At 31.1% G+C, this 24,832-nt stretch overlaps 1 protein-coding gene across 1 annotated transcript; it reads left to right on the top strand.

The window, feature by feature from the left end:
- On the top strand, positions 1–23,652 carry LOC145328412 (FMRFamide receptor-like). Its single transcript, XM_080172052.1, has 14 exons — positions 1–61; positions 1,134–1,191; positions 5,069–5,129; positions 6,432–6,497; positions 7,996–8,071; positions 8,467–8,547; positions 9,163–9,233; positions 10,158–10,196; positions 11,881–11,977; positions 13,493–13,581; positions 20,314–20,342; positions 21,326–21,373; positions 22,784–22,855; positions 23,567–23,652. Exons 1-14 carry the CDS (start codon positions 41–43, stop codon positions 23,650–23,652), a joined length of 894 nt encoding a protein of 297 aa, XP_080028178.1. The 5' UTR covers positions 1–40.
- The last annotated feature ends 1,180 nt before the right edge of the window (positions 23,653–24,832 follow it).

Raw genomic sequence — 24,832 nt, 5'->3', positions numbered from 1 at the left:
AAATGAGTCTTTTCAAGAGCACAAAGATGAAACAATTAATATGGAACAAACTGCGCTTACGGTAACATTTATCTATCTATCTATCCACAATCTTTTTCGTTTTAAAAGCGAAGATTTTCTATAATTATGGTCCGTCCGTCCAGGACAGTTAGCTCTTTTCATTAATTTTAACAATTTAGAATTGTCCCATTGATGTCAAACTTTGTATGACGATTCCTTTAATAGCTAGGTACGATTTAGAAAGAAAACAGTAAAAGTGTCTGACTATGACGTCAGAAAAAATTAACAATTAACCAATGAGAAGCCAGTATTCACAATGGTAAAATATATAGCGGCCCCTCTCATTGGTTAATTGTTAATTTTTTCTGACGTCATATTCAGACACTTTTACTGTGTTCTTTAGAAAGCCTTCGACTTACCAGAAAGGCCGTTTGTCCATTTAAAACTTGTATAATTTTTGGAATAATGATTCGTGGTACATCAAGGTTTAATGTTATAAGCGAAGTATCTCTATCAGGTCCTAAAAATGTATATTCATAAAAAGGACTTGTTTATGTTGTTGGTATGATGGAAGGGGTCCTAAAAATGAAAGTATTTCCTTAATCAGAATCATGTATGTCAGCAGTTTTGCAACAATTTTACTTACAAATTTGGTTAGACTTATGTATTTATATTTTGCCTATAAAGATCTGACACTCTACAAGTGTTAATGCTAGTTTGTCCTACCGTTTCAGAGCTTCGCTTTTATGGATGTTATCATCATTGATTTATCTGTGATTTGTATATCTATCTAATGTACCTAGACATTTGACCTCACATAAAATTGATTTATTGTTAAAGTTACTTTCAAAGTTGGATAAATCTCTAACCGGAAGTGTTTCTAGTGTTATCACACAAATTGCCTTTTAAACCCCCCCCCCCTCCCCTCCCCCAAATTTTTAAATTAAATTGGAAATATGAGAGTTATTTGGTCTATACCTTACCCTGCGGGACTACCCAGTAACCGTTATACCCTAACCAAATCAGCCCTAGAGTAATAAACAAACAAATTTAAATCCCTTCTTATTTCAATTTATTTATTGTGATTTTATAAATTAAAAATTTAAAAATTTAAAATCTTGTATTATTTGTAGACAATCTACTGGTTGGAAGGAGTTTTAATGCCTGTTGTTGGAATACCAGGACTTTTTGGTGAGACAATAATGTTTTTCGGTAAAAAATCGGTCAACTGAATTTGAGTTGCCGATTATGTACACATTTTCATCGGTGTTTCCTCATTTATCTCAATGTTTACTACTAGCTAAAAAACTTCAAACTTCAAAAAAATCTAAATTGCCGATTGTGTACATAGTTTCCTCATCCTATCTCAATATTTACTACTAGCTAAAAAACTTGAAACTTCAAAAAAATCAAAATTGCCGATTGTGTACATAGTTTCCGCGGTGTTTCCTCATCCTATCTCAATATTCACAACTAGCTAAAAAACTACAACAAAAAAATTTAAATTCGAAATTTTAATTTTTCAAATTTAGATTTTTTTGGAGGTTTAAAGCTTTTGTAGCTAGTGGTAAATATTGAGATAGGATGAGGAAACACCGAGGAAACTATGTACACAATTGACAACTCAAATTCAGTTGACCAAAAATCATCAAATCGTTGTTATTAGAGATGTGCGTTTAGTTCTGCATGTTATCACATTTGGACAGTGATCAAATTCGCAAGGGTAAACAATAGCAGATACATATGAAGGGTACTGTTTTATTTACAGATATATTTGATAATTTGATAATGACTAACTACAACAGAGGTGAGGTAAGGGACCCAAAAATTTCCCTTCGGGGCGTTTTCAACCTTTACTGTAAATAACCTAACCTAAAATAAGCATTAAAAATATCAGGGTTCGGAAGCCGCGCCTCAGCTGCGCATAAGCCTCAGTTTTAAACCTACTTGTGAGCAGAAAAAGAAATTTTTGAAAGAAGGATTGTCTACTAAAGAGACAGTTTTATACATCCAGCTAAATTTTATAGTGATAAAATGACGATTTCACTGAGGCTTACACGCGGCTTACGCGCGGCTTCCGATCCCTGAAAAATATGACAATAAGATAGCAGCCTATTTTTTTTTTATCAAAAACGTATCTTGCTTTATTATGATAAGAAAAAAATTATTAAAAAGAATTAGAAAAGCAAAAACAAAAACAAACACAAAATGATATTAATAAAGTTTTCAGCTAAAGATTCTACTTTATCAAGTTTTATTTCGTATGTACTGTTACAGATCTTCAAGAAATATTTCAAAGGTTTACACAGTTTAAATTGCTCCAAGAAACGAACATAAAAGGTCATATACATTATTTATTCCGTTTTTCTATGGAAAATGCTAAAGCTGTAAAAAGCCAATTGATAAGGAAAAGCCTTTGTCCGAAGCAGGTGCAATTAATTCGTATACAAAAATAGTGCTTCCAAACAAAGGTCGTGCAATTAAATGAAAGACTAATTTATTTCCGACTGTACATTTATCACAAATAGATTATCTGCACTTTTTGTCTGCAAAGTTGAAGCCATTAGTAAATGCACAATTTAAACTGTGCTTTTAATTAAGGGTACAGGAGTAGGTTAATTGAATATATTTTGCATCCAATGAATCTCTGTTTTGCCTCTAACATTTCCACCAATTAAATATAAACAGTATTGGAATTATCTCATAAATTTAATAAATTGTATTTTTAAATAGCAGAATTTTCTATGCTAAGAAAATTGGGATTAGTTTTATGTTAATATTCGTGAAAACTTGTCTGTAATTGGATATTTCAGTATGTCTGAGAAACAGTTCTAATTTACCCGATATCAATCGGTTTCGAAGCCATAACCGAAAATATTTTATTTTAAATTCTTTTATCCATGACAGTCACCTGTACTTTAAATACTTAAATGCTCTCAAGAGATAAATTAAACAAGTAGATTATGTCAGTACTAGCGGCTTCGCCCCTAGCCTGTAGGGGCTTTGCCCCAAGAGGTTTAATCAAACCAATTTTTAATATTTTAGATTTAAAAAAAAAAAAAATTTTTAATTTTGGGGGGAGAAATTTTTTATTTTTTTTTGGGGGGGGGGGGTAGTCGACCCCACGATTTTAATTTTAGTTTTAAAAAATAAAAAATAAATTTGAAGGAGGGGTATTTTTAATTTTTTTGGGGGGGGTTTGGGGTGTCCCAGCCCCCAAGAAAATAGTTAAAAACCTTCCCGGGACCTATGAGAAGCTACCCTGTAAAGGAGAACCCGATCGGTTCAGCGGTTAGCGAGATCCTTCGCTACAAACAAACAGACACAGAGACAATCAGACATACATCGTTCTACTTTGTATTATAGATATCATTAATATAAAGTAATGGGATGTTTGCTTGCTAAACGTATAAATATAGCTTAGACCGTGTCATAACTAAAGACGATTAAAACGTATTGCTGATTTGCTTTTCCGATAAGGGTTTTTCAATCAAAAAGATTGTTTGGTCATACGTTCTCTATAGGTTATACATGTTCAGGTACACCAAAATAGATATAAATGTGTAAACATCCTCTATAGGTTATACAGGTTCAGGTTCACCAAAATAGATATAAATGTGTAAACATTCTCTAGAGGTTATACAGGTTCAGGTTCACCAAAATAAATATAAATGTGTAAACATCCTCTATAGGTTATACAGGTTCAGGTTCACCAAAATAGATATAAATGTGTAAACATTCTCTAGAGGTTATACAGGTTCAGGTTCACCAAAATAAATATAAATGTGTAAACATCCTCTATAGGTTATACAGGTTCAGGTTCACCAAAATAGATATAAATGTGTAAACATTCTCTAGAGGTTATACAGGTTCAGGTTCACCAAAATAAATATAAATGTGTAAACATCCTCTAGAGGTTATACAGGTTCAGGTTTACCAAAATAGATATTAAGGTGTAAACATTCTCTAGAGGTTATACAGGTTCAGGTACACCAAAATAGATATAAATGTGTAAACATCCTCTAGAGCTTATACAGGTTCAGGTATAAAATAAAATAATAGCTTTAAGAGCACACCACCTCCAGATGTTATCAATGTTTAGGTACACCAAAATCTCCAGATTTTATCCAGGTTCAGGTTTACCAAAATAATAATGGATAAACATCCTCTAGAGCTTGTCCAGGTTCAGGTACAACAAAACAATAATTTTAAGTGTACATCACCTCTAGAGGTTATCTAGGTTCAGGTACAACAAAACAATAATTTTAAGTGTACATCACCTCTAGAGGTTATCTAGGTTCAGGTACAACAAAACAATAATTTTAAGTGTACATCACCTCTAGAGGTTATCTAGGTTCAGGTACAACAAAACAATAATTTTAAGTGTACATCACCTCTAGAGGTTATCTAGGTTCAGGTACAACAAAACAATAATTTTAAGTGTACATCACCTCTAGAGGTTATCGAGGTTCAGGTACAACAAAACAATAATTTTAAGTGTACATCACCTCTAGAGGTTATCTAGGTTCAGGTACAACAAAACAATAATTTTAAGTGTACATCACCTCTAGAGGTTATCTAGGTTCAGGTACAACAAAACAATAATTTTAAGTGTACATCACCTCTAGAGGTTATCTAGGTTCAGGTACAACAAAACAATAATTTTAAGTGTACATCACCTCTAGAGGTTATCGAGGTTCAGGTACAACAAAACAATAATTTTAAGTGTACATCACCTCTAGAGGTTATCTAGGTTCAGGTACAACAAAACAATAATTTTAAGTGTACATCACCTCTAGAGGTTATCTAGGTTCAGGTACAACAAAACAATAATTTTAAGTGTACATCACCTCTAGAGGTTATCGAGGTTCAGGTGCACTAAAATAATAACTTTAAGTGTACATCATCTCTAGAGGTTATCCAAGTTTAGATACACCAGACTAATAATTTTAAGTGTACATAACCTCTAGATGTTATCCAGATTTAGCAACATAAAAAAGATATTTGAGTAATTTATGCCTGTTTGTTAAAAATTAAACATTTTCGGTAATATTTTATTTATTTTTAGGTAATATTTTAACAACCATGACGCTAAGAAAAACAGAGCTTGATCTGAAACCAATTTTTAGGTAAAATTACAATCTTTAATAAGAAGTTGTGATGTCATTGTTTATCTGTTAATGGATATCACTAAAACAGCTTTCATTTGTGCTATCAATAATTTATAATACTTCTAATTTCTTGTTTTGCTCAAGAATTAGAAAACTTGAAAGTGACAAATTTTCATAATTAATTTTTAAATCTAAGATATCAATATAACTATTTTTGTTTTGGCGCTACTAATGGTCATAATTGTCCTGTAAAAATAAAAAAAAAATATACATGAAATAATATCTTTTTATTGCAACACTACTTATTGTCATAACTGGTCCCATTTTTAGATTTATTAACTAGAGTTTAATATTTCTAGAGTGCTGGTAACCTCCTTATTGGCCTGAGACTCTGTGTGTCCATTTCTTATTAACTAGAGTTTAATATTTGTAGAGTGCTGGTAACCTCCTTATTGGCCAGGGACTCTGTGTGTCCATTTCTTATTAACTAGAGTTTAATATTTGTAGAGTGCTGGTAACCTCCTTATTGGCCTGGGACTCTGTGTGTCCATTTCTTATTAACTAGAGTTTAATATTTGTAGAGTGCTAGTAACCTCCTTATTGGCCTGGGACTCTATGTGTATATTTCTTATTAACTAGAGTTTAATATTTGTAGAGTGCTTGTAACCTCCTTATTGGCCTGGGACTCTGTGTGTCTATTTCTTATTAACTAGAGTTTAATATTTGTAGAGTGCTTGTAACCTCCTTATTGGCCTGGGACTCTGTGTGTCTATTTCTTATTAACTAGAGTTTAATATTTGTAGAGTGCTTGTAACCTCCTTATTGGCCTGGGACTCTATGTGTATATTTCTTATTAACTAGAGTTTAATATTTGTAGAGTGCTTGTAACCTCCTTATTGGCCTGGGACTCTGTGTGTCTATTTCTTATTAACTAGAGTTTAATATTTGTAGAGTGCTTGTAACCTCCTTATTGGCCTGGGACTCTATGTGTATATTTCTTATTAACTAGAGTTTAATATTTGTAGAGTGCTTGTAACCTCCTTATTGGCCTGGGACTCTGTGTGTCTATTTCTTATTAACTAGAGTTTAATATTTGTAGAGTGCTTGTAACCTCCTTATTGGCCTGGGACTCTATGTGTATATTTCTTATTAACTAGAGTTTAATATTTGTAGAGTGCTTGTAACCTCCTTATTGGCCTGGGACTCTGTGTGTTTATTTCTTATAACTAGAGTTTCATATTTGTAGAGTGCTGGTAACCTCCTTATTGGCCTGGGACTCTGTGTGTCTATTTCTTATTAACTAGAGTTTCATATTTGTAGAGTGCTTGTAACCTCCTTATTGGCCTGGGACTCTGTGTGTCTATTTCTTACTATTCTAATCTTCAGGTAAAACTATAACCTTCTTAGACGAATTAAAAGATTGACTGCTGCTACGGCAAGCGCATTACAAAAGGCATATGTAACATAAAAAAATTCTCTTCAAGGGGGTCTTTGTATAGGACCAATAAAGAGCTATCTTAAAGTGTTAAGACCGAACATCCCAGATTTTTTTTAAAATAAGGGTCATGCATACATACAATCAGCTACTATTCTTAGATTTTCATAGGTCCTAGGAAGGTTTATAACTATTTAGAGGAAGGGTTCCACTACCCTCCCAAGAGAAAACGCCCAAAGAAAAAAAAGTATTTTACTTTTTCTCTTCAAAACTAAAAATTTAAAATATTGGGGGGTTGAACTCCCCCAACCCCCCACCCCATCTCAATTTTTTCTTTAGGCCTCTAGATCTATAGTATAGATGTATAAACAGACAACTACCTCCCTTCATTTTAAAGACCTCTTTCGTCTGCTTCTAAATTATTTTCTGCGACTTGGCTTTGTTAATATAAGCGACACCATTGGTTGATTTTAATGACCCAATAGAAAGGTTGCACAAGGTTGATTCGATGGGGAGACACAGTTATTTAACCCTTTCTCCCTCTAGTGTTTTACTCAAATGTATCATCCGTGTTGTTAATTGCTTATTGAAGTATGTGATTGTGGATATGTATTGATTAGAGAGAATCTACCATGTTCAAATAGAAACTTTAAAGAGAATATATATATTCTTAATACATTGTACTTTTGGCTGTCCTTTAAGATATCGCTAACCGCCAATCCAATTAATGTATCTATTTGAGGGTATTTTTACATAGAATCAAAGAGGCCGATAGTCAAATTAATAACGATTATGACCAAACATTTTTTATTTTGATTTGCTGATATAATTCTTTAGTGCAAATAAACAATAACCATTTGGTTATGATTATAGGGTCAGCTGAACCTTAGTTTCCGATTTTGTACGTATCACCCTCATCCTATCTCAATATTGTATAATAAGTCGTCTTATTATTTATTTATAAATTAATGATGATATAGCTGAAAATAGCTTTTGCAATAGTTGGGATATCTGTCGTACAACTTCGGATTTTATGGAACAAATGGGAAATCAATTTTCAGTTGATCGAGTATAGATTATCTTGATATGTTTATACAATACAGTTACTAAGACAATGTAATACATTCATCATCATCATAATATATTGTACATATAAGAAAAAAATATTTAACCTTAATATCTCATAAAATAACATTTCTGTTCTAAAAAAGAAATATTTACTTTATTGCCAATAATTATGGAATACATTGAAAAGTTATTTTTTTGGGATACTTAAATCTTGGTATGTTTTAGACAATTTTGCAAAAGGTGCGTCACTAAATTCTAAAAAAATTCTCCCTCCCCACATTCTTACTGATTAAAAGAAACTTATTTGGGCTTTTACAAATATAATCGCCCCTTTCTTCTAGTAACGAAGCCACTAAAAAATTATAAATATTTTTTTTTCAGTGTACCTCGCCTCTCAGTGTACTACGATATGTACTTGATGCCAAGACTTATACCTCACCTGCTACCCCTTGCACAGGTAAGCTTACATATAGTCATATGCAGTAATGGATATAGTATTACATGGATGTTGCAACATACCTAACTTACTACCCCTTGAACAGGTAAGCTTACATATAGTCATATGCAGTAATGGATATATTATTACTGGGATGTTACACCAGATTTTCATATTCTCTTATGAAGTGAAACTCGCAGCATCTTTACCCCCATCCCCTCTGATTCTACTGGATTAACTAATTGACCAAAAAATGAATTCCATGTTAGCAACCTATATTGACAACCATTTTTTCCCATCACTTTCTTGTTTTTTAAGTCAAACAACTTTTGATCATTTAATTTTTTAAAAAGTTCTTTTGCATCTTTTATAATAAAATATTGATTTTTAGAAATATTATTGGTTTGATTATTAAGATCTCCCTAACAGCGAGTATATACACAACAATGGCTGTAGCTATGGAGAGATTTATCTGTGTTTGCAGACCTCATACTAGGGTATATACATAGATAGATAGATAGATAGATAGACAGACAGACAGACAGACAGACAGATAGACAAATAGATAAATAGACAGATAGACAGATAAAAAAGATAGATAGATAGATAGATAGATAGATAGATAGATAGATAGATAGATAGATAGATAGATAGATAGATAGATAGATAGATAGATAGATAGATAGATAGATAGATAGATAGATAGATAGATAGATAGATAGATAGATAGATAGATAGATAGATAGATAGATAGATAGATAGGTAGATAGATAGATAGATAGATAGATAGATAGATAGATAGATAGATAGATAGATAGATAGATAGATAGATAGATAGATAGATAGATAGATAGATAGATAGATAGATAGATAGATAGATAGATAGATAGATAGATAGATAGATAGACACATAGACAGACATACAGACAGACAGACAGACAGACAGACAGACAGGCAAACAGTCAGACAGACAAACAGACAGACAAATAGACTGAGAGACATATAAAGTTAAAGACATAGATAAACAGACAGATACTCAGTTAAAAAGACAGAGGTTTAGTTTACAGACAGATAGACAAAAACTCTTTATATATTCTTATATTTTATTTTAGGTGCCTCCAAGGATAGGACTTTTCTTAACCCTGTTTATCTTCCTATTCTCTGTATTTATCAACAGTGCTAGGTAAGCTGACTTTGGATAGTGTCTCGCTCTCGCACGTGAATGCCGCAACATCGGAAATAAAGTTAGAAGAAATGTCGTCTTTTCTCTTACATTGGAATAAGGTTAAGGGAGCACAGGAAATTTCACAAAGAGCACGACAAATGACTCAAGGTACGCTTCCCTTCCCTTGTTTTATCATATTTTGAATCTTTATAATAGTAGTGTTTTTTTTTAAATAATGTCGTCCTTTTTCATTTAATATTTTTACATTCATATTAATGTATGTTTCTTAAAGATTTTATTGTCAATTCAAAGAAGTATTTTTGCAGGGACAAGGGAATAATATTCTGACAAACAACTCTAAAGGAAAATTTCCCCACAACCCCATTCCCCTTTTCTCCCCTTCTTTCCCATCCATCTTCAGTTAAATTAAAAGAACAAAATATTAAACAAGATACTTTCTAAGGTTTGGTGATTTTTTGTAGAATTGTTGGTTTAGAATAGCTACCCCTGGTATTTTAAATGCTTTGTTAAATTCAAAGTGTTGTAAAATACTCAAAATTTACAAAGTGCGTATAGAATACGTGGATATTGTAACTTAGGATTTTTTGTCGAAAACTGATGTTGATTTTGGTCAATATGTTCCTCCATGGTCAGGAGTATGACTTAGGGGTATCGTTATATTAGCCTGCTGGGAGAAACATTGGATCAGGGTATGCGAGAATCTCTCACAATATCCAAAAGAAATATACAAGTTTATTTTAAACGTTTTGATGTTTTAGCTTCTTAGGCAAATAATTTTCAACATAAAATTGTCCTTTTTGTTTCTCTATGTTTAAAATAACATTTCCAGTTGAAAGACAAAATATAACTGTATAAATTATAATATAATTAACAAAAGGCATAAAAAATCTTAAAATTCTAACGAAAGAAATATTTTTTTAGGTTTCTTGAATACGAACTGAAAGAAATTGTTGCACATAGGTAATTTATTTTAACATTCACATTTATTTCTAAATACTCTTATAATATAACATTATTTGAAAACATTTTCTGTATAATATATTTATCCTATTTACCTGATTTTTCAACTCCATAATTAAGTCCAAAAATGTAAGTATGTTCTAAAACAGTAAGCAATTTTGCAACAAATTTATATACAATTTTGTTTAGACAATCATACTCTGTTTATAAAGTTCTGAGCAAGTATTTATGTTGGTTTGTCATACAATCTTATTTTGGAGCTTCGCTTTTATGGATGTTTTCATCCTTTTTTCCCCCAGTTCTAATGAACCGTTTGCATGTAAGCCGTTATCAAAGTGCCATAACTCCTATATCCCAAAAGATTTAAGAATAGTTATTTCTCGCATCGTATTATAAACGGCTTTCCGCGGATATAGAATGTACAATTATGAGATTAAAACTAGTTTTTTTTAGCCCCGAGGTGCTGAAGGCATGGGCTAAAAAACTGGTTTAATCTTAAGCTTGTACATTCCTATATTCGTAGAAAACTGGGTATAATACGATGCTAGACATAGTTTTTTCGTATTGATGAAAACCGGTTCCTATCCACTGGATTTGAATAAATACGAGAAATTTTTTTATAATAATATGAGACATATACAAGGAAATTCTATATTAAGAGTAGCTGCGCCTCTATAATTAATTTATAACATTTACATTATTCTCAGACTAATGTTCTTACTTGCTTTTGGCATTAATCTGTATATACTACGGAAATGTCATATTAAATAATGTATTATATATCACTAGCGGCTGCGCCCCTAAGAGCACTAAAAATGAGAAAAGTTTTTTCAATTTGAGTTTTAAAAAGAAAAAGTAAAAAATATTTTTTTAATCAGCTGATAGTGCTTATAAAAAATTGACGTCATATATTACAAATGACCTATGATAGGCCAGTTTACATTTATATTGACCAATGGTAAATCATTGGTCATTGTATTGCTTTATTTTTATTAGGCACTGTAAGCTGCTTTTTTGGGTGGGGGAGGCCTGGAGGCATTTTTTTTGAGAGGGTGGAAATACCTTTCTAAAAAATAGTTAAAATTCTTCCCAGAACATATAAGACTATAGAGGAGAACCATTTTGGTTCAGTGGTTAGCGAGATCCTTCGCTACTGACAAAAAAAATCTTACTACTTTATAACATAGGATATTGAATGTGCCTCTAGCCTTTAGGCTACGTAACTTATTAGTTACATGTTTTGAAATGTCGTGTCAAGTAAAGTTTTGTAATAAATGTCACATAGCTGTTAGTAGCCAAGCTACTTTATAATTCACTTTGTATGTCCGTCAGTCCGTAACGCTATGGGGGAAACGTGATTCTCTCGGATCCTAAATCAGATAGACAAGATAGACAGATGAAATTTTTAGTGTTTTTTATGACATATGTGTTGTCCATCTGTTTGTTATTTGGGGTGCTAGATCGGTTTCTAGATTTTGAAGTTTTTGTGATTTTAAAGGGTACTTTCCCTATTTAATCAAGTTTAATGATTATTGTATGACACTGCTCTATAATACTTTTTTCCGATATATATTAATAATATTTGAGCTTCGCTACTTATGGATGTTATACCCCCTGTTTAATTACCATTTAAAAAGTACTCAGCACTGAATAATGATTTATTTTAACATTGTTTCATTTTTAGATCTATAATATCGTCAAATGGAAGTGTCAGTATCGAAAATATGTCCATCTTGGTCCCTTTTCCTACTGAAATGAGAAGGCATCCATTATATAGCCAGGTACAAAGATAGATAGGTAGCAAATATGTCCATATTGATTCCGTTTCCTACTGAAATGAGAAGACATCCATTATACAGCCAGGTACTAAGATAGATAGGTAGCTAGATAGATAAAGAGCTCGTAAGATAGATGAATAAATTAGATAAATAGATTGATAAAAAATATCTTGGTTCTTTTTCTATTAATATAAGAAGACATCTACCGTCAAGCTAGATAGAAAGGCATAGATAGCTAAATTAATAGCTAAAAAGAAAGATATATAGTTAACTAGACAGACAAACATTCAATAGAAAGAAAGAAACAAACAACATACTACTTTCTAAAGTTCAATTTAATTTGTTTCGCAATTACATTTAAACTAATTTCTAAAAACTTTAAAATTAGATGAAAAACAATTTTTATTAAAATGTTTTTCTGAAGACTTCATAAGAATTTGTTAATGTGTTATGATTTTAATTCTATATTAAAAGTCAATATTATTCTATACTGCAAATTTTAAGGTTTAATCTATATTTAATTATAACTTATTTTTGAAATTTAATTTTTTGTGCGTAAGAGCTATTTTATTTCAATAAACCGTTTGACTGGGAAAACTTAAAATACTTCAGATCGTCTTTCCCTCTTTAAAATTGCAGACGAATACAATTAATTATTCATAACGTAGAATTAAGACAAAGAAACCACGGCAATTTCCCTCCAGTTAAAAGTGAAGCACAAACAAATCTTTTAATTAAATTACATAGACTTTATGTTTATTTTATGTCCATGGGTGGAAAATAATCAAATTGAGGTGGGGGGGGGGGGGGGGTTCTGGTCCACTTATTTGTTTAAGGGATTAAGCAGTAAACAATAAACACACTAAGAGCCTTTGTAGGAAGTAGGTTTGTTTTCACCCAACAAGGTATAATAAATCTCCAGAAAAACTATTTTACTTTCATAAATATTTCCTTTGGCAAAATGTAATGTTTTTTTTATGGCATTGTAATCTCAGATAAAAAAAAGAGGCAAAAGAGATTTTTTAAATGAAATATTCCTCCCTGCTTTTGATCTGGTTTCAGGTCAATTTCATAATTTCATTTTAAACACAAAATCAAAGGATTATTTTTTTATTTGGTCTTTTTCCCCACAGAGATAAAATAAAGCTAAAGCTTAAGCTTTAATTCTTGGAAAATTATACATCTATCTTTGAGAAGAGATCAATAGATTTATTATCAAAATTATCTTACATTAGTGTCAAAAAGATGTTTTTAAAAGTTAATTTGATGCATACATCTTATTTGAATTATTTGTATGAAAATATAGTTGATATATTTGTCCCTAGGTGTCTACAGTGATGTATTATATCCTACTACTCTACTTAGTGTCTTTATCTTATATGAATTATTTGTATGAAAATATAGTTGATATATTTGTCACTAGGTGTCTACAGTGATGTCCATCCTTCTACTCTACTTAGTATCCTAATCTTATCTGAATTATTTGTATGAAAATATAGTTGATATATTTGTCACTAGGTGTCTACAGTGATGTCCATCCTTCTACTCCACTTAGTGCCCTTAGTGTCATTATCTTACCTGAATTGCGCCATTTTTATGGCTATAAGGTTAGTATTTTTATCCCATGCGGCTGCGCTACCTATATCAATTTATCCTTGGTTAATTATATTGTAATACTAAAATACTTTAAAAGTTAAATTTAACATAAACTAAAATATTAAGTACTTTTAATTTATGTTAATCATATTTGTACTTTAAGGATCAAAGAAAATAGAAAATTTAAATTGCTGTTTTTTCATCTAAAGAGTGGGAATTCAAACAAAAATTTCCATTGCAATCAACTTTTCCTCTAGTCAAAAGTAAAACATATTGTATTTTCTTTAATTTTGGGATAGAAATTTTAAGCTACAGAAGGGATGTTTTTATAATTAGTCTGATCCCTTAAAATCTCTGACTTCATGCTAATTTACTAATTTTCATATTTTGAAAACTGAATTTACAATATTTAGATAAATATTGTAAATATTTTGACGGAACTTCTCATTTTTAAAAGCGAAGCTTTTCTATAAATAGTGTCGGTCCGTCCGTACGTCCGCCCGGAACGGATAGCTTTTTTCGTTAATTTAGGCATGTTAGAATTGTCCAATTTCATATTTTGCATGGTGATTCCTTTAATAGTTAGGTACGATTTAGAAAGCGTAGCAACTATATATATTATCACCAAAATGTCCGTACGTCCATTTTAAACATGTTGATTTTTATGTGATCTAATCATCCGATTGATTAGATTTTTGGTATATTGATTCCTGGGACAACAAAGTATAATGTTAGAAGCGAAGCAACTCTATAATCAACTCCTAAAAATGTGGGTATGTACATAAACATTATCCTGAATCAAGCAGTTTTTCAACAAATTTACTTACAATTTTGCTTTGACTCTTATACATATATATTATGATTATTCAGTTCTGACACTATACAAGTGTTAATGTCCGTTTGTCCTACCGTCTCAGTGCTTTGCTTTCATAGATGTTGTCATCCTTGTTTATTCAGGAATTTAGAAAAATATCATGGCAGATAGTTTTCCATATATTTATATATGAATGTTGCACCAGATATAATACTACTACAATAATACAAAGTTGCTTGATGTCTGTCCGTCCGTCTGAAGTTTAAGATCTCGACAACCACTGAACCGATTGGATTTTACTCTTCAGGAAATATATCTATTGGTCCTGTGGTGGTTTTAAGCTAATTTCTTGGGGGGTGAAACACCCCAAACCCCCAAAAAACAAAAAAGCATTTTAATTATTAGTGGTTGCAGCTCATATATTTTTTTTAATTACCTCTTGGGGCAAAGCGCCTAGAGGCTAAGCGAAGCCGCTAGTTTTTATATATTGCACCAGATATTCATTTACTCAAATAAAGTAATACTCGAAGCTGGCTAAATCAACAAAACCGATCCATCCCATTGGCCACATCCCCTCCATTTCTAATTAAATAAACTAACTGTCCAATAAATGAGGTCCTTGTTAGCAAACCAAATTGACGAAAAATTTTCCCCTGTCAATATATCCACGTATGCTATCCATTATTATAGTTAAGTAATCATTTTCATTACTTTAAATTCTCAATTTATTATCTTAGAATACCAAAAAGAAATTTTAAAATCATAATCTATTGTATCAGAATAATGTTTTCCATAAAACATTGAAATGGACGATGCATTAATAGGAATTAATTTTCAACAAAATTTTGTGGGGAAATTTTTCTGATTTGTAAATTTATAGCGGCTATATAAATTTTTAATTGCAAAACTATTCTACAATTCGAGATGTCGTCTAAATGTTTATTAAAATGATTTTCTTGGCTTCTATCTATTTAATTCCGATAGACAACTGAATTTTTGCTAGAAGATTCACTATACCAATGGTGGTTCTGTATAAGTTGTTTAACTGAGCTGGATCTTTAAATCATTTTAGTGGTGAGCCAGATCGGGGTGAGCCAACTTTCCACCAATGAGAGCACAGCATTTTATGAAATGCCGCGCTGTGATTGGCTGAAATTCGGCTCACCCCGATCTGACTCACCACTAAAATGATTTAAAGATCCAGCTCTGAAATCTCCGTAAAATCACTTTGTCTTCTAATGTGGTATTGTGCTTCGCTATTTAATTTTTTTTCGTCCTCGTTTTAAATAGAATATATTGGATTTGGTTTGGGTGCATTAATTTTATACCAAGGCCATTTAATATTTATATTTCAAAATTTACCTTAGCTTAAACTAGGGATTACTGGGATAAGACAATGGACGAATTATATTCGCCAAAATTGTGAAAAAAAAATATTAAAAGCCATACTTAAATATTATGTATCGTATTATAGCCAGTTTTCTACGAATATAAAATAAAAATTATAATTTTAACAACAGTTTTGTTAACCTTGCCTTTGGCCCCTCGGGGCTATAAAAGAACTGTTTTTATTAATCTTACAATTTTTAATTTTTAATGTCCGCGGAAAGCTGAACATAATACGATGCGACAAAAAAACTATTCCTCATTTGGCCAGCTTAAACTTTTTTTATAAGAAAGAAATTAATTCGACAATTTATTAAAAGAAAATAATTAAAAGAATATAATAAAAATGTATAGTAAAACATTAATACTATTATACAATTACTATTAGATTGTAACTATAAGTAAGGAACGAACAAGGATTACAACATACATAATAGCGAGGCTTAACAAATCAGTCAGAGAGAAAAGACAGACGAACGTTAACAAATATAGTAACAACTAATTCAATATTCAAAGAAATCCATTTTAAAACTAAATCGCACAAATGAGCAAAAAAGAAAGGAAAATTAGAGTTCATGATAAAAGAGATAAAATGTAAAAACAAAATATAACACAAAAAAAGTTATTTTATAGATTTAAAGAGTAGCTTTGCTTATTAAAAAAAAACAAATATTCATTAATTACAGATAAATCTTACATAAAATATACTTCCATTAACGCTTAATTGATTCTTAATATATAGTGAAGGTTACAAAAAACAATGCATCCAACTTGAGAGGGGGGGGGGGTAATTACCCCTTTACCCCCCCCCCCATTGGACGTTTTTGGTTACGAAAAATTACTGTTTCTAAATTTAAGATTATAGGATAAGTTATAAAAATTGGAAAGAATTTTAATGAATATAATAGATTTGAAATCTGCATAAAATTTTAAGGATTTTTTATAAAATTCGTTTTTTATATAATTCATTATTTAAAAGCGCAAATCCAATTTAAGTTTATAAATTTTGACCAATAGGATAGGTGGATTGGAAACTACCTGCGCTCTAATTGGTTGAATGATTTACGTCACTTAAGCTTCTCCAATCAGGGCGCAGATAGTTTTCAATCCACCAATCACAGATGTCAAAATTATTTAACTTAATTTGTATTTGCGCTTATAGATAAAGAATTACAAAAAACGAATTTTATAAAAAAAATTCCTTAAAATTTTATGCAGATTTCAAATCTAATATATTCATTAAAATCCTTTCCAATTTTTATAGCTTATTATAGAATTGAAACTGCTGCCAAAATTTAAAAATTGTTATTGTTAAGTCGCTATCAGCATAACTATACCTAACTGTTTTTGGAATCATTATCCAAAGTTTGAAATCTTTAGGGCGATTCCAAAGAAGATAAAGTATAGAATTGAAAACCTAAAATATATCTTGGAAAATTGAAGAAAAGTCACGCTTGCGCAATAAAAAAACTAATAACCAACTTGAACTGTACGATTGGTCAGTTTGGACAAAACTGAAATAATACTTTTCAAAAAGAAAATATATCAAATGTGCCAATATCATTATTTTTGTCCAAATATTTGTTTGTCATTTTTTTACTAAATTCACGTTTAAATTCAATTTTATATATGGTTTTGCCAATATTTAAAGTTTAATTTATTGGTCGAATGCCAGTTGGTAAGGCTTTCAGTAAATTATTTAAAAAGGTATTAATTTTAGTAATTTATCTGGATAATTTCTAAAATCATACGATTTTACTAAAAGCCATGCTGACTTTTAGGACTTTCAAAATTTCCAATTTTATTTCAGGCTAGCCAGGCAGAATCGTCTACTTGGATTCTATGCTATTTTTTATTTTATTTGGGTGATTCTAACATGTCTAAATAAATTATATGAGCTATACCTTACCTTTCATCATTTATATTAGAAAATAAAAATAATTGTATACTAACAAATAACAAATAAACCTTAACAAAACCTATTTTTAACAAGGATGACAACATCCATAAAAGCGAAGCTCTGAAATGTCAGAACTGAATAAACTGAATATGCATATGTCTATAAAAAATTGTAACTAAACTTGTTGCAAAACTGTTTAAGGACATACTGAAGTTTTTAGAGCCCTATTATAGAGATGTTTCGCTTATAACATTATACCTTGTTGTAAAAGGAATCAGTAATAAAAAAATCAGATGAATAGGATAATTTTAACATACAAAAATCAGCTTATTTTAAATGGACGTACTTACTTTCTGGTAACGATTATAGAGTTGCTGCCCTTTCTAAGTCGTACCTTACTGTAGGTATCAGCATGCAAAGTTTTAAATCGATAGGACAATTTAACCTGTTTAAATTAACGAAAAGAGCTAACTGTAACGGAACGACCCTAATTATAGAAAAGCTTCGCTTTTTAAAAAGAAAAATGTTGATAATTAATTTCAAATGAAGGAACGTAATAAAACCAGATTATTAAACATTCTTTTAGTTAATTAAACTGGGAATTTTTATAAGCTTATTACATTTACCAGCAAAGCATTTCTATAAAATTCCAACAATAAAAAGTAACAGTTTCCTTTCAACATAATATTTTAAAAGTAATTAAAGATTGAAAAAATAGCCTTAAACCATCAAAAGACTTTAATCTTGAAATAAAATAATTCTGAGACAAAGTCTTTCGAAATTGGAAAACCAAATCGGTTCAGTAATTAGCGAAATCTTGAGCTTTAGACAAAAAAACTTACTACTTTAAATTTGAAAAAAATTACATATGTTTGAAAAGATTTACTTTTAAAGGCTATGAGAAGATATACTTGCTATCCAAAGTTTTATATTGACGTTCATTCATTCGTTGGGTTAAAAAACTTTGGATACCTTTAGTACACACAGTTTTCTGCCAATAATTTAAACTTATAAAGGTTGAATTTTGTTGGTCAAAATTACTAATATAATATAGGTTATTAAATGATGTGCGACCTCTAAACATATTTTACAGATTGACGGGGTCACAGACAGACATACAGACAAGCCATAATTATATAAAAAAAATATTGTTTAAAAATCTTTTGTTTTATTTTTGCTGAGAGGACCACTATAAGTTTTTTTAAAAGCTCAGCATCTTAGAAATAAAACATTTCATATTTTCATTTTTTATAAGCATAGCATCTCTATAAGCAGAATATGTTGTCATTACGTCCGTCTGGCCTAAAGTATAAGTTAGTCATACCAATTCTTTTCCAAATAATAAATTATCCATAAACTAATTAATGATAGGCAACTTTTTATATAAGTGTCTTTTTTTCATACTTTCATACTCTCTCACTTTCTCTCTGTCTCTCTGTCTCTCCGTCTCTCCGTCTCTCCGTCTCTCTCTCTCTCTCTCTCTCTCTCTCTCTCTCTCTCTCTCTCTCTCTCTCTCTCTCTCTCTCTCTTTATCTCTCTCTCTCTCTCTCTCTCTCTCTTTGTCTCTCTCTCTCACTCTCTCTCTCTTTGTCTCTCTCTCTCTCTCTCTCTCTCTCTTTGTCTCTCTCTCTCTCTCTCTCTCTCTCTCTCTCTTTATCTCTCTCTCTCTCTCTCTCTCTCTCTCTCTCTCTCTCTCATTCTCTCTCTCTCTCTCTCTCTCTCTCTCTCTCTCTCTCTCTCTCTCTCTCTCTCTCTCTCTCTCTCTCTCTCTCTCTCTCTCTCTCTCTCTCTCTCTCTCTCTCTATCTATCTATCTCTCTCTCTCTCTCTCTTCATACCTACTTGATGTATCAGCAAATAAATACCTGTGAATAACAAAAAGATTCCGAGAATGAAACATTTGTATTTTTAGTAGCGAAGCTGGCTAATCTACAAAAAGTTGGTTCTTTTGTCCTTTTTGTTACAAAACAAAAGGAATACTATTGGACGTATTATCAGGGAGGAGTGGACATAGAGTTGAGTGTTAAAACTTTTCAACCACTAATTTCAATTTACATAAGGTGTACCCTTGTGTATCATCATAGGGGATGTAAATTAATTCATAGGCCATTGTCTTATCCCTTCAGATCCCTACATATTCCATATTTTTTATAAAATTGTAAATAATATTTTTTCATAATATGTACTATCAAGATTTATTAAAACATATTTTGTCAAAACAAAGTTTTTTACTATGAACTTACTTGAGGATTAACAAACCTAACCTTTATGGTCTACACCTTTCCCCTGCTTAAAACTCGTTTCTAGCTTGGAGCTGTAACTAGAAAAACCCGAAGCTTTTCAAAGTGTCTCAAAAATCAACAATGTGACGTCATTAAGATTACTGATTATCCATCTCTTATTAGGGGTTTTCTTTTCCACTTCTCCTTTCATTCCTCATGACGTCACATGGCTGATGTTTTACACACTTTATAAAAATTCAGAAAAATCAAACTATTTTGGATTTATTGAAGAATTTAAAAATTAAAAATTCAAATTTAGTAACTTATAAATGGGGGGTGGAGGGATTTTTTGTCGTCTATTTAAAGAGATTTTTCTTCTTGATTTTTTTTCTCAAAAATAATTAATTTTTGTTTGTTTTCAGAGCCCGACGACAGTTGATTAATTCGTCAGGTAGGACAAATTAATTTTGTAGTGAAGCTTCTCTAGATTTTACTTGTATTTTCTGTACGTATGTCTGTTATGTGTATCTAAAGGGGGTGTAAAAAAAAGTTTTAAGTCAGTTGGGACATTTTAACACGTAGCTCCTAAACTATGTGTAGCACACGGATCGCATTTATATTTCCTAAAAGTAGTCTTCATAGCGGTTCTTCTAACAGTATGCGTACCTTTTTTTACAATTAACACAAGCCGCGCAATTTTTAAAGACTACTCATTTTTTCGCTCATCCTTTATATGCATTTCTTTATATTTTCTTGTGAGAATTTTATTTAATACTGTATTATACTTTATCCATAAGTATGTCTGTTTGTCTATCTATCTATAAAGCCATGACTGTTTATTTAGATCAATACACTTCTACTCTATGACTTATTATTTTCATTCTACTGACTTTCCGTCTATTATTGCAATATTTCGATTCCTATCATAAGAAATTTACAATGTCATGCAAGCTTATGTCACCAAAGAAGACGAAAAAAGTCCCTCAATGACGTCATAAAAATGATGGATGCGGAGAGGAGGAGTGGAAAAGAAAACCTTTAAAATAGAGATGGACAATCCCTCGTTTTTATGACGTAACATGCAAATTTATTGAGGGATTTTTTTCGTCTTCGTCACCAAACGGAAATACATACTACTCTCAGCGCCTTGATATGGAAAATAACATATAAAAACATATCTGACAACCCCATTGGTCATCCAGTTTTAGAGATTTTTTGATTTAAGCAAAAACTCACATATTTAGACATCAACAGTTGGGGATAAATAGGTGTTAGCTCCTCTCAAACTTTAAAACCATTATTTTAACCCCCTCAAAATTTTTAAAAATATATTAGATTACCCCCCTCAAACCTTTGAAACCCATCATTTTAACCCCCTCAAAATTAAACGCTAGCACGTCTCCGCTATTAGTATAATCTCAATTTTGATTTTAGGTCAACAAAAGAGAGAAATGGTTGTTGCAACGGTTTTGACTGTTATAGGTAAACAATTTTCCAAAATAGCTTAGAAACCGATTAATTTCCGCTAGATTAAAAACCAGTTCTCAGCTATTCTGAAAAATCAGGTATAGGATCGTATTTAAGACCCATTTTTTATGAAAATTGAAGAAAAAAAAATTAAACTCAAAGTTACTTTATACTATACTTTACATTCACTTTTTGCAAAAAATAAAAACTGTAACTGCAAGGCAAAATAGTTTTTATCAAGTGCTATATCATTTATAAATTTTAATAAAGTAGTTAAAAGGTTTATTATTTAAATCAATTTTCGTATACCAAATTTTGGATCTACTGCAGTTTACGGTAAAATATTGCTGGTAACGAATATTGCCAAAAATCTATGAATTTTAAAGGCTGCTAGCTGCCGAACGGCTGAACGTACAGATCATACCCGCACACCATTTAAAGCGTTATTAGAAGGCCTACAAATAATCTGGAATAGCCAAGATCCAATGATGCACAGGGAAAGCTTCACTGAAGAAAAAACGCGTAAAATAGGCCTTTTTTGCGCATTTCTCTGCACTGCGAGATAATTATGTATTATTGATTTATGGCTATTCCAGATTATTTGTAGTCCTTCTTATGCCGCTTAAAACAGTGTGTTGGCATGATGTGTACGTTCAGCTGTTTGGCAGCTTGCAGCCTTTCAAATTCATAGATTTTTGGCAATATTCGTTACCAGAAATATTTTACTGTGAACTGCAGTAGATCCCAAATTTTTAATTTTAAGTTCCAAATTATATATCAAACACTTCGCTAAGTTCAAAGTAACATTTAATAAGCTTTAAAACATGGATTTGAATACTTAACTTTGTTTAGAAGTTTTTCTAGTATGGCTTCTAAACCGATTAAAATCCGCTGGATTAGAACAGGTTCTAAGCCAAACTAAAAAATCACGTAAAGAATAGTAGTATAGACAATTTTCCATTAACAACTAAATAAAATGATTAAATCAATTCCAGTTTTGTTAGCCCAGGCCTTCGGTCTCTCAGACATAACAAAACTGGTTTAATCTTATAATCTTTTATTACATCATCCTCCGAAAGCTATCCTAATATATAAAGTAGTAAGCTCTTTTTTGTCTGTAGCGAAGGATCTCGATAACCGCTGAACCGATATGTTCCTCATTGACAGTGAAGCTACTTATAGGTCTTGGGATTTTTTTAGGCTATATTATTTTTATAAAAAGTCAGGGTAGGTATGGATTTAGGCTATTTTTCTGCCCTTCCATATTTCTTCGATATAGAGCACCTAGATACTAGGGGCGCAGCCGCTAGTCTATAATAAGATGCGATAGATAACTATTCTCATATTCCACAAAAAGAAATATTATTAAAATTACCAAGTATTATTTATTCAATAAATTGATTTTAATTTCTTTTCTTATTTCAGTTTTGGTATTTTTGATATGTCACAGTTTAAAATTCTTCATCAATTTTGTTGAACTTTGGGCGGTTATACAAAGTAAGTTTTATTTTTTAGTGGTGCAGCTACTTTTTAAATAGGTTATGTACTTACTTCCATACTTACTTATGTTCCTAAGAAAAGTAACTTAGCCTAGAAGGTTTCGTTGATAATTTAGGTACTTGTATATTTACATTTTATTTGCTTACATTGCTACACTACTTATATTTCTCACAAATCCTGTAGCAGTAGCTATGTGAAGAACATATATGTAGGGCTCGGCAGCTGTGCGTTAGCCGCGACTAAGCCTAAAATTTAAACTTGCATTGGATCTTCTAAAATTCTTTTAAAAAGATGGATTGCTATGTTTGGGTCAGGTTTAGATTTCCATCTGTTTTTGATTGTAAATGATTTATTTAACTTAGGCTTACAGGTGGAGGATGCATGGCTGTAGAATCCTCCATTTTTTTCTAAAAACATGATTTTAAAACTTGTGCTAAGATGGAACAAAATATTGATTTAAAAGTAACAATAAACTGTAATAAAATGATGATATGTACATAACTACAAAGTTGCGCTAATTAATATGTGATGGGAGAAAGTCGTAAAAAAAAATCAGCATGTGACGTCATAAAAATGAGGGATTATCCATCTATTTTTTAGAAGTTATCTTTCCCACTCCTCCTCTCCTCATCCCTCATTTTTATGATGTCAGAATGTTTTGTTGAGCGACCCTAAATATTATATTTAATAATAAATTTTAATGTTTAGATTTAAGTCCACAGTCGGTATGGGGTCCAAGAATGAGCATAGTTGTTAGGAAATTTAATATTATAAGCTTAAATTTTAGCACATAAGCCTTGCACACTTTAAAAGTGGGTAAGATCCACCCACCCGCCTAAATTTTAGTTTTCAAAAATTGAAGGGAGGGGGAATTTCTTTTTGGAAGATAAGAATAGCATCTCCTAAATTAATAAAAACATTACCGAGAACCATTTGACCTCAAAATGAAAAAAAAAACCATACAAGTCTTGTCATTGGCGAGATTATTAAGTAGCACTTAATCTTAAAAACTTCCTTTGATGATTAATAAGCGTTTAATAAACTCAATGTAAACAACGATGAAAACATCCATAATAGCGAAGATCTGAAATGGAAGGACAAACGAACATTAAGACTTAAGTAGAGAGTAAGAACTGAATAATAGGAATACTAACACATGAGACTAAACAAAATTGTAAGTAAATTTGTTGCAAACAACTTTAATACATGATACTTTTCAGGACGTACTTACATTTTTAGGACTTGATTATAGAGATGTTTCGTTAACAAAACTGTACCTTGATGTAATAGGAATCACAAACAGCAAAAATCAGATGAATCGGATAATTCTAAGATACAAAAAATCAGTATGTTTAAAATGGATGTACGGACATTCAGGTAATGATTATAGAGTTGCTATACTTTCTAAATCGTACCTAACTACTAAAGGAATCAACACGCAAAGTTTGAAATCGATAAGACAATTCTGACATGTCTAAATTAACGAAAATAACTATATGTTACGTACGGACATACCATAATTGTAGAAAAGCTTCGCTTTTAAAAAGTATGTAAGTAAATAATACAACAGGTAAAAGGATCTGACTGACAAAATCGATTAAGCTACAATAGTTTTTATGAGATGAAACAATATAAAATTTATGTGTACTTCTTGTATATTATGATTTTTAGCCAGTCATATTTGAAATGTATTTCAAAATGCATGAATTGGTTAATAATTTATGCGGTCCAAGTGGTTCCTTTAGTCGTTCTAACTCAAGGAATCACAGTCGAATGCGTCGAATGTAATTGTATAATTGATTTTCTCGATTACTATTAGAAATAGTTGTAAAAAAATGTTTATGTGCAGACCATTAATGAGTAGCTACTCTATTCTTGACTTGGAAATTGGAAATTCTAGAAAAATGAGAATCTTCTCTATAACGCAATCTGTTCGTTTGGTTGTTCCGCTGTTCTTACATGAATATTAGGCCA

Source organism: Acartia tonsa, chromosome 9 (assembly GCF_053477335.1).
Source record: "Acartia tonsa isolate MP-2025a chromosome 9, ASM5347733v1, whole genome shotgun sequence".
In the NCBI taxonomy this organism is placed as follows: Eukaryota; Metazoa; Arthropoda; class Copepoda; order Calanoida; family Acartiidae; genus Acartia; species Acartia tonsa.
Note: the sequence above shows the minus strand (reverse complement) of the source record. Positions and strands in the feature narration are given on the sequence as shown.

Coding starts and splice junctions, on each gene's coding strand:
- LOC145328412 (XM_080172052.1), top strand. CDS start 41: ATGGAACAAACTGCGCTTACG. Junction 62..1,133: donor TGGAACAAACTGCGCTTACG/GTAACATTTATC, acceptor TATTATTTGTAG/ACAATCTACTGGTTGGAAGG. Junction 22,856..23,566: donor ACTTTGGGCGGTTATACAAA/GTAAGTTTTATT, acceptor TTTAATGTTTAG/ATTTAAGTCCACAGTCGGTA.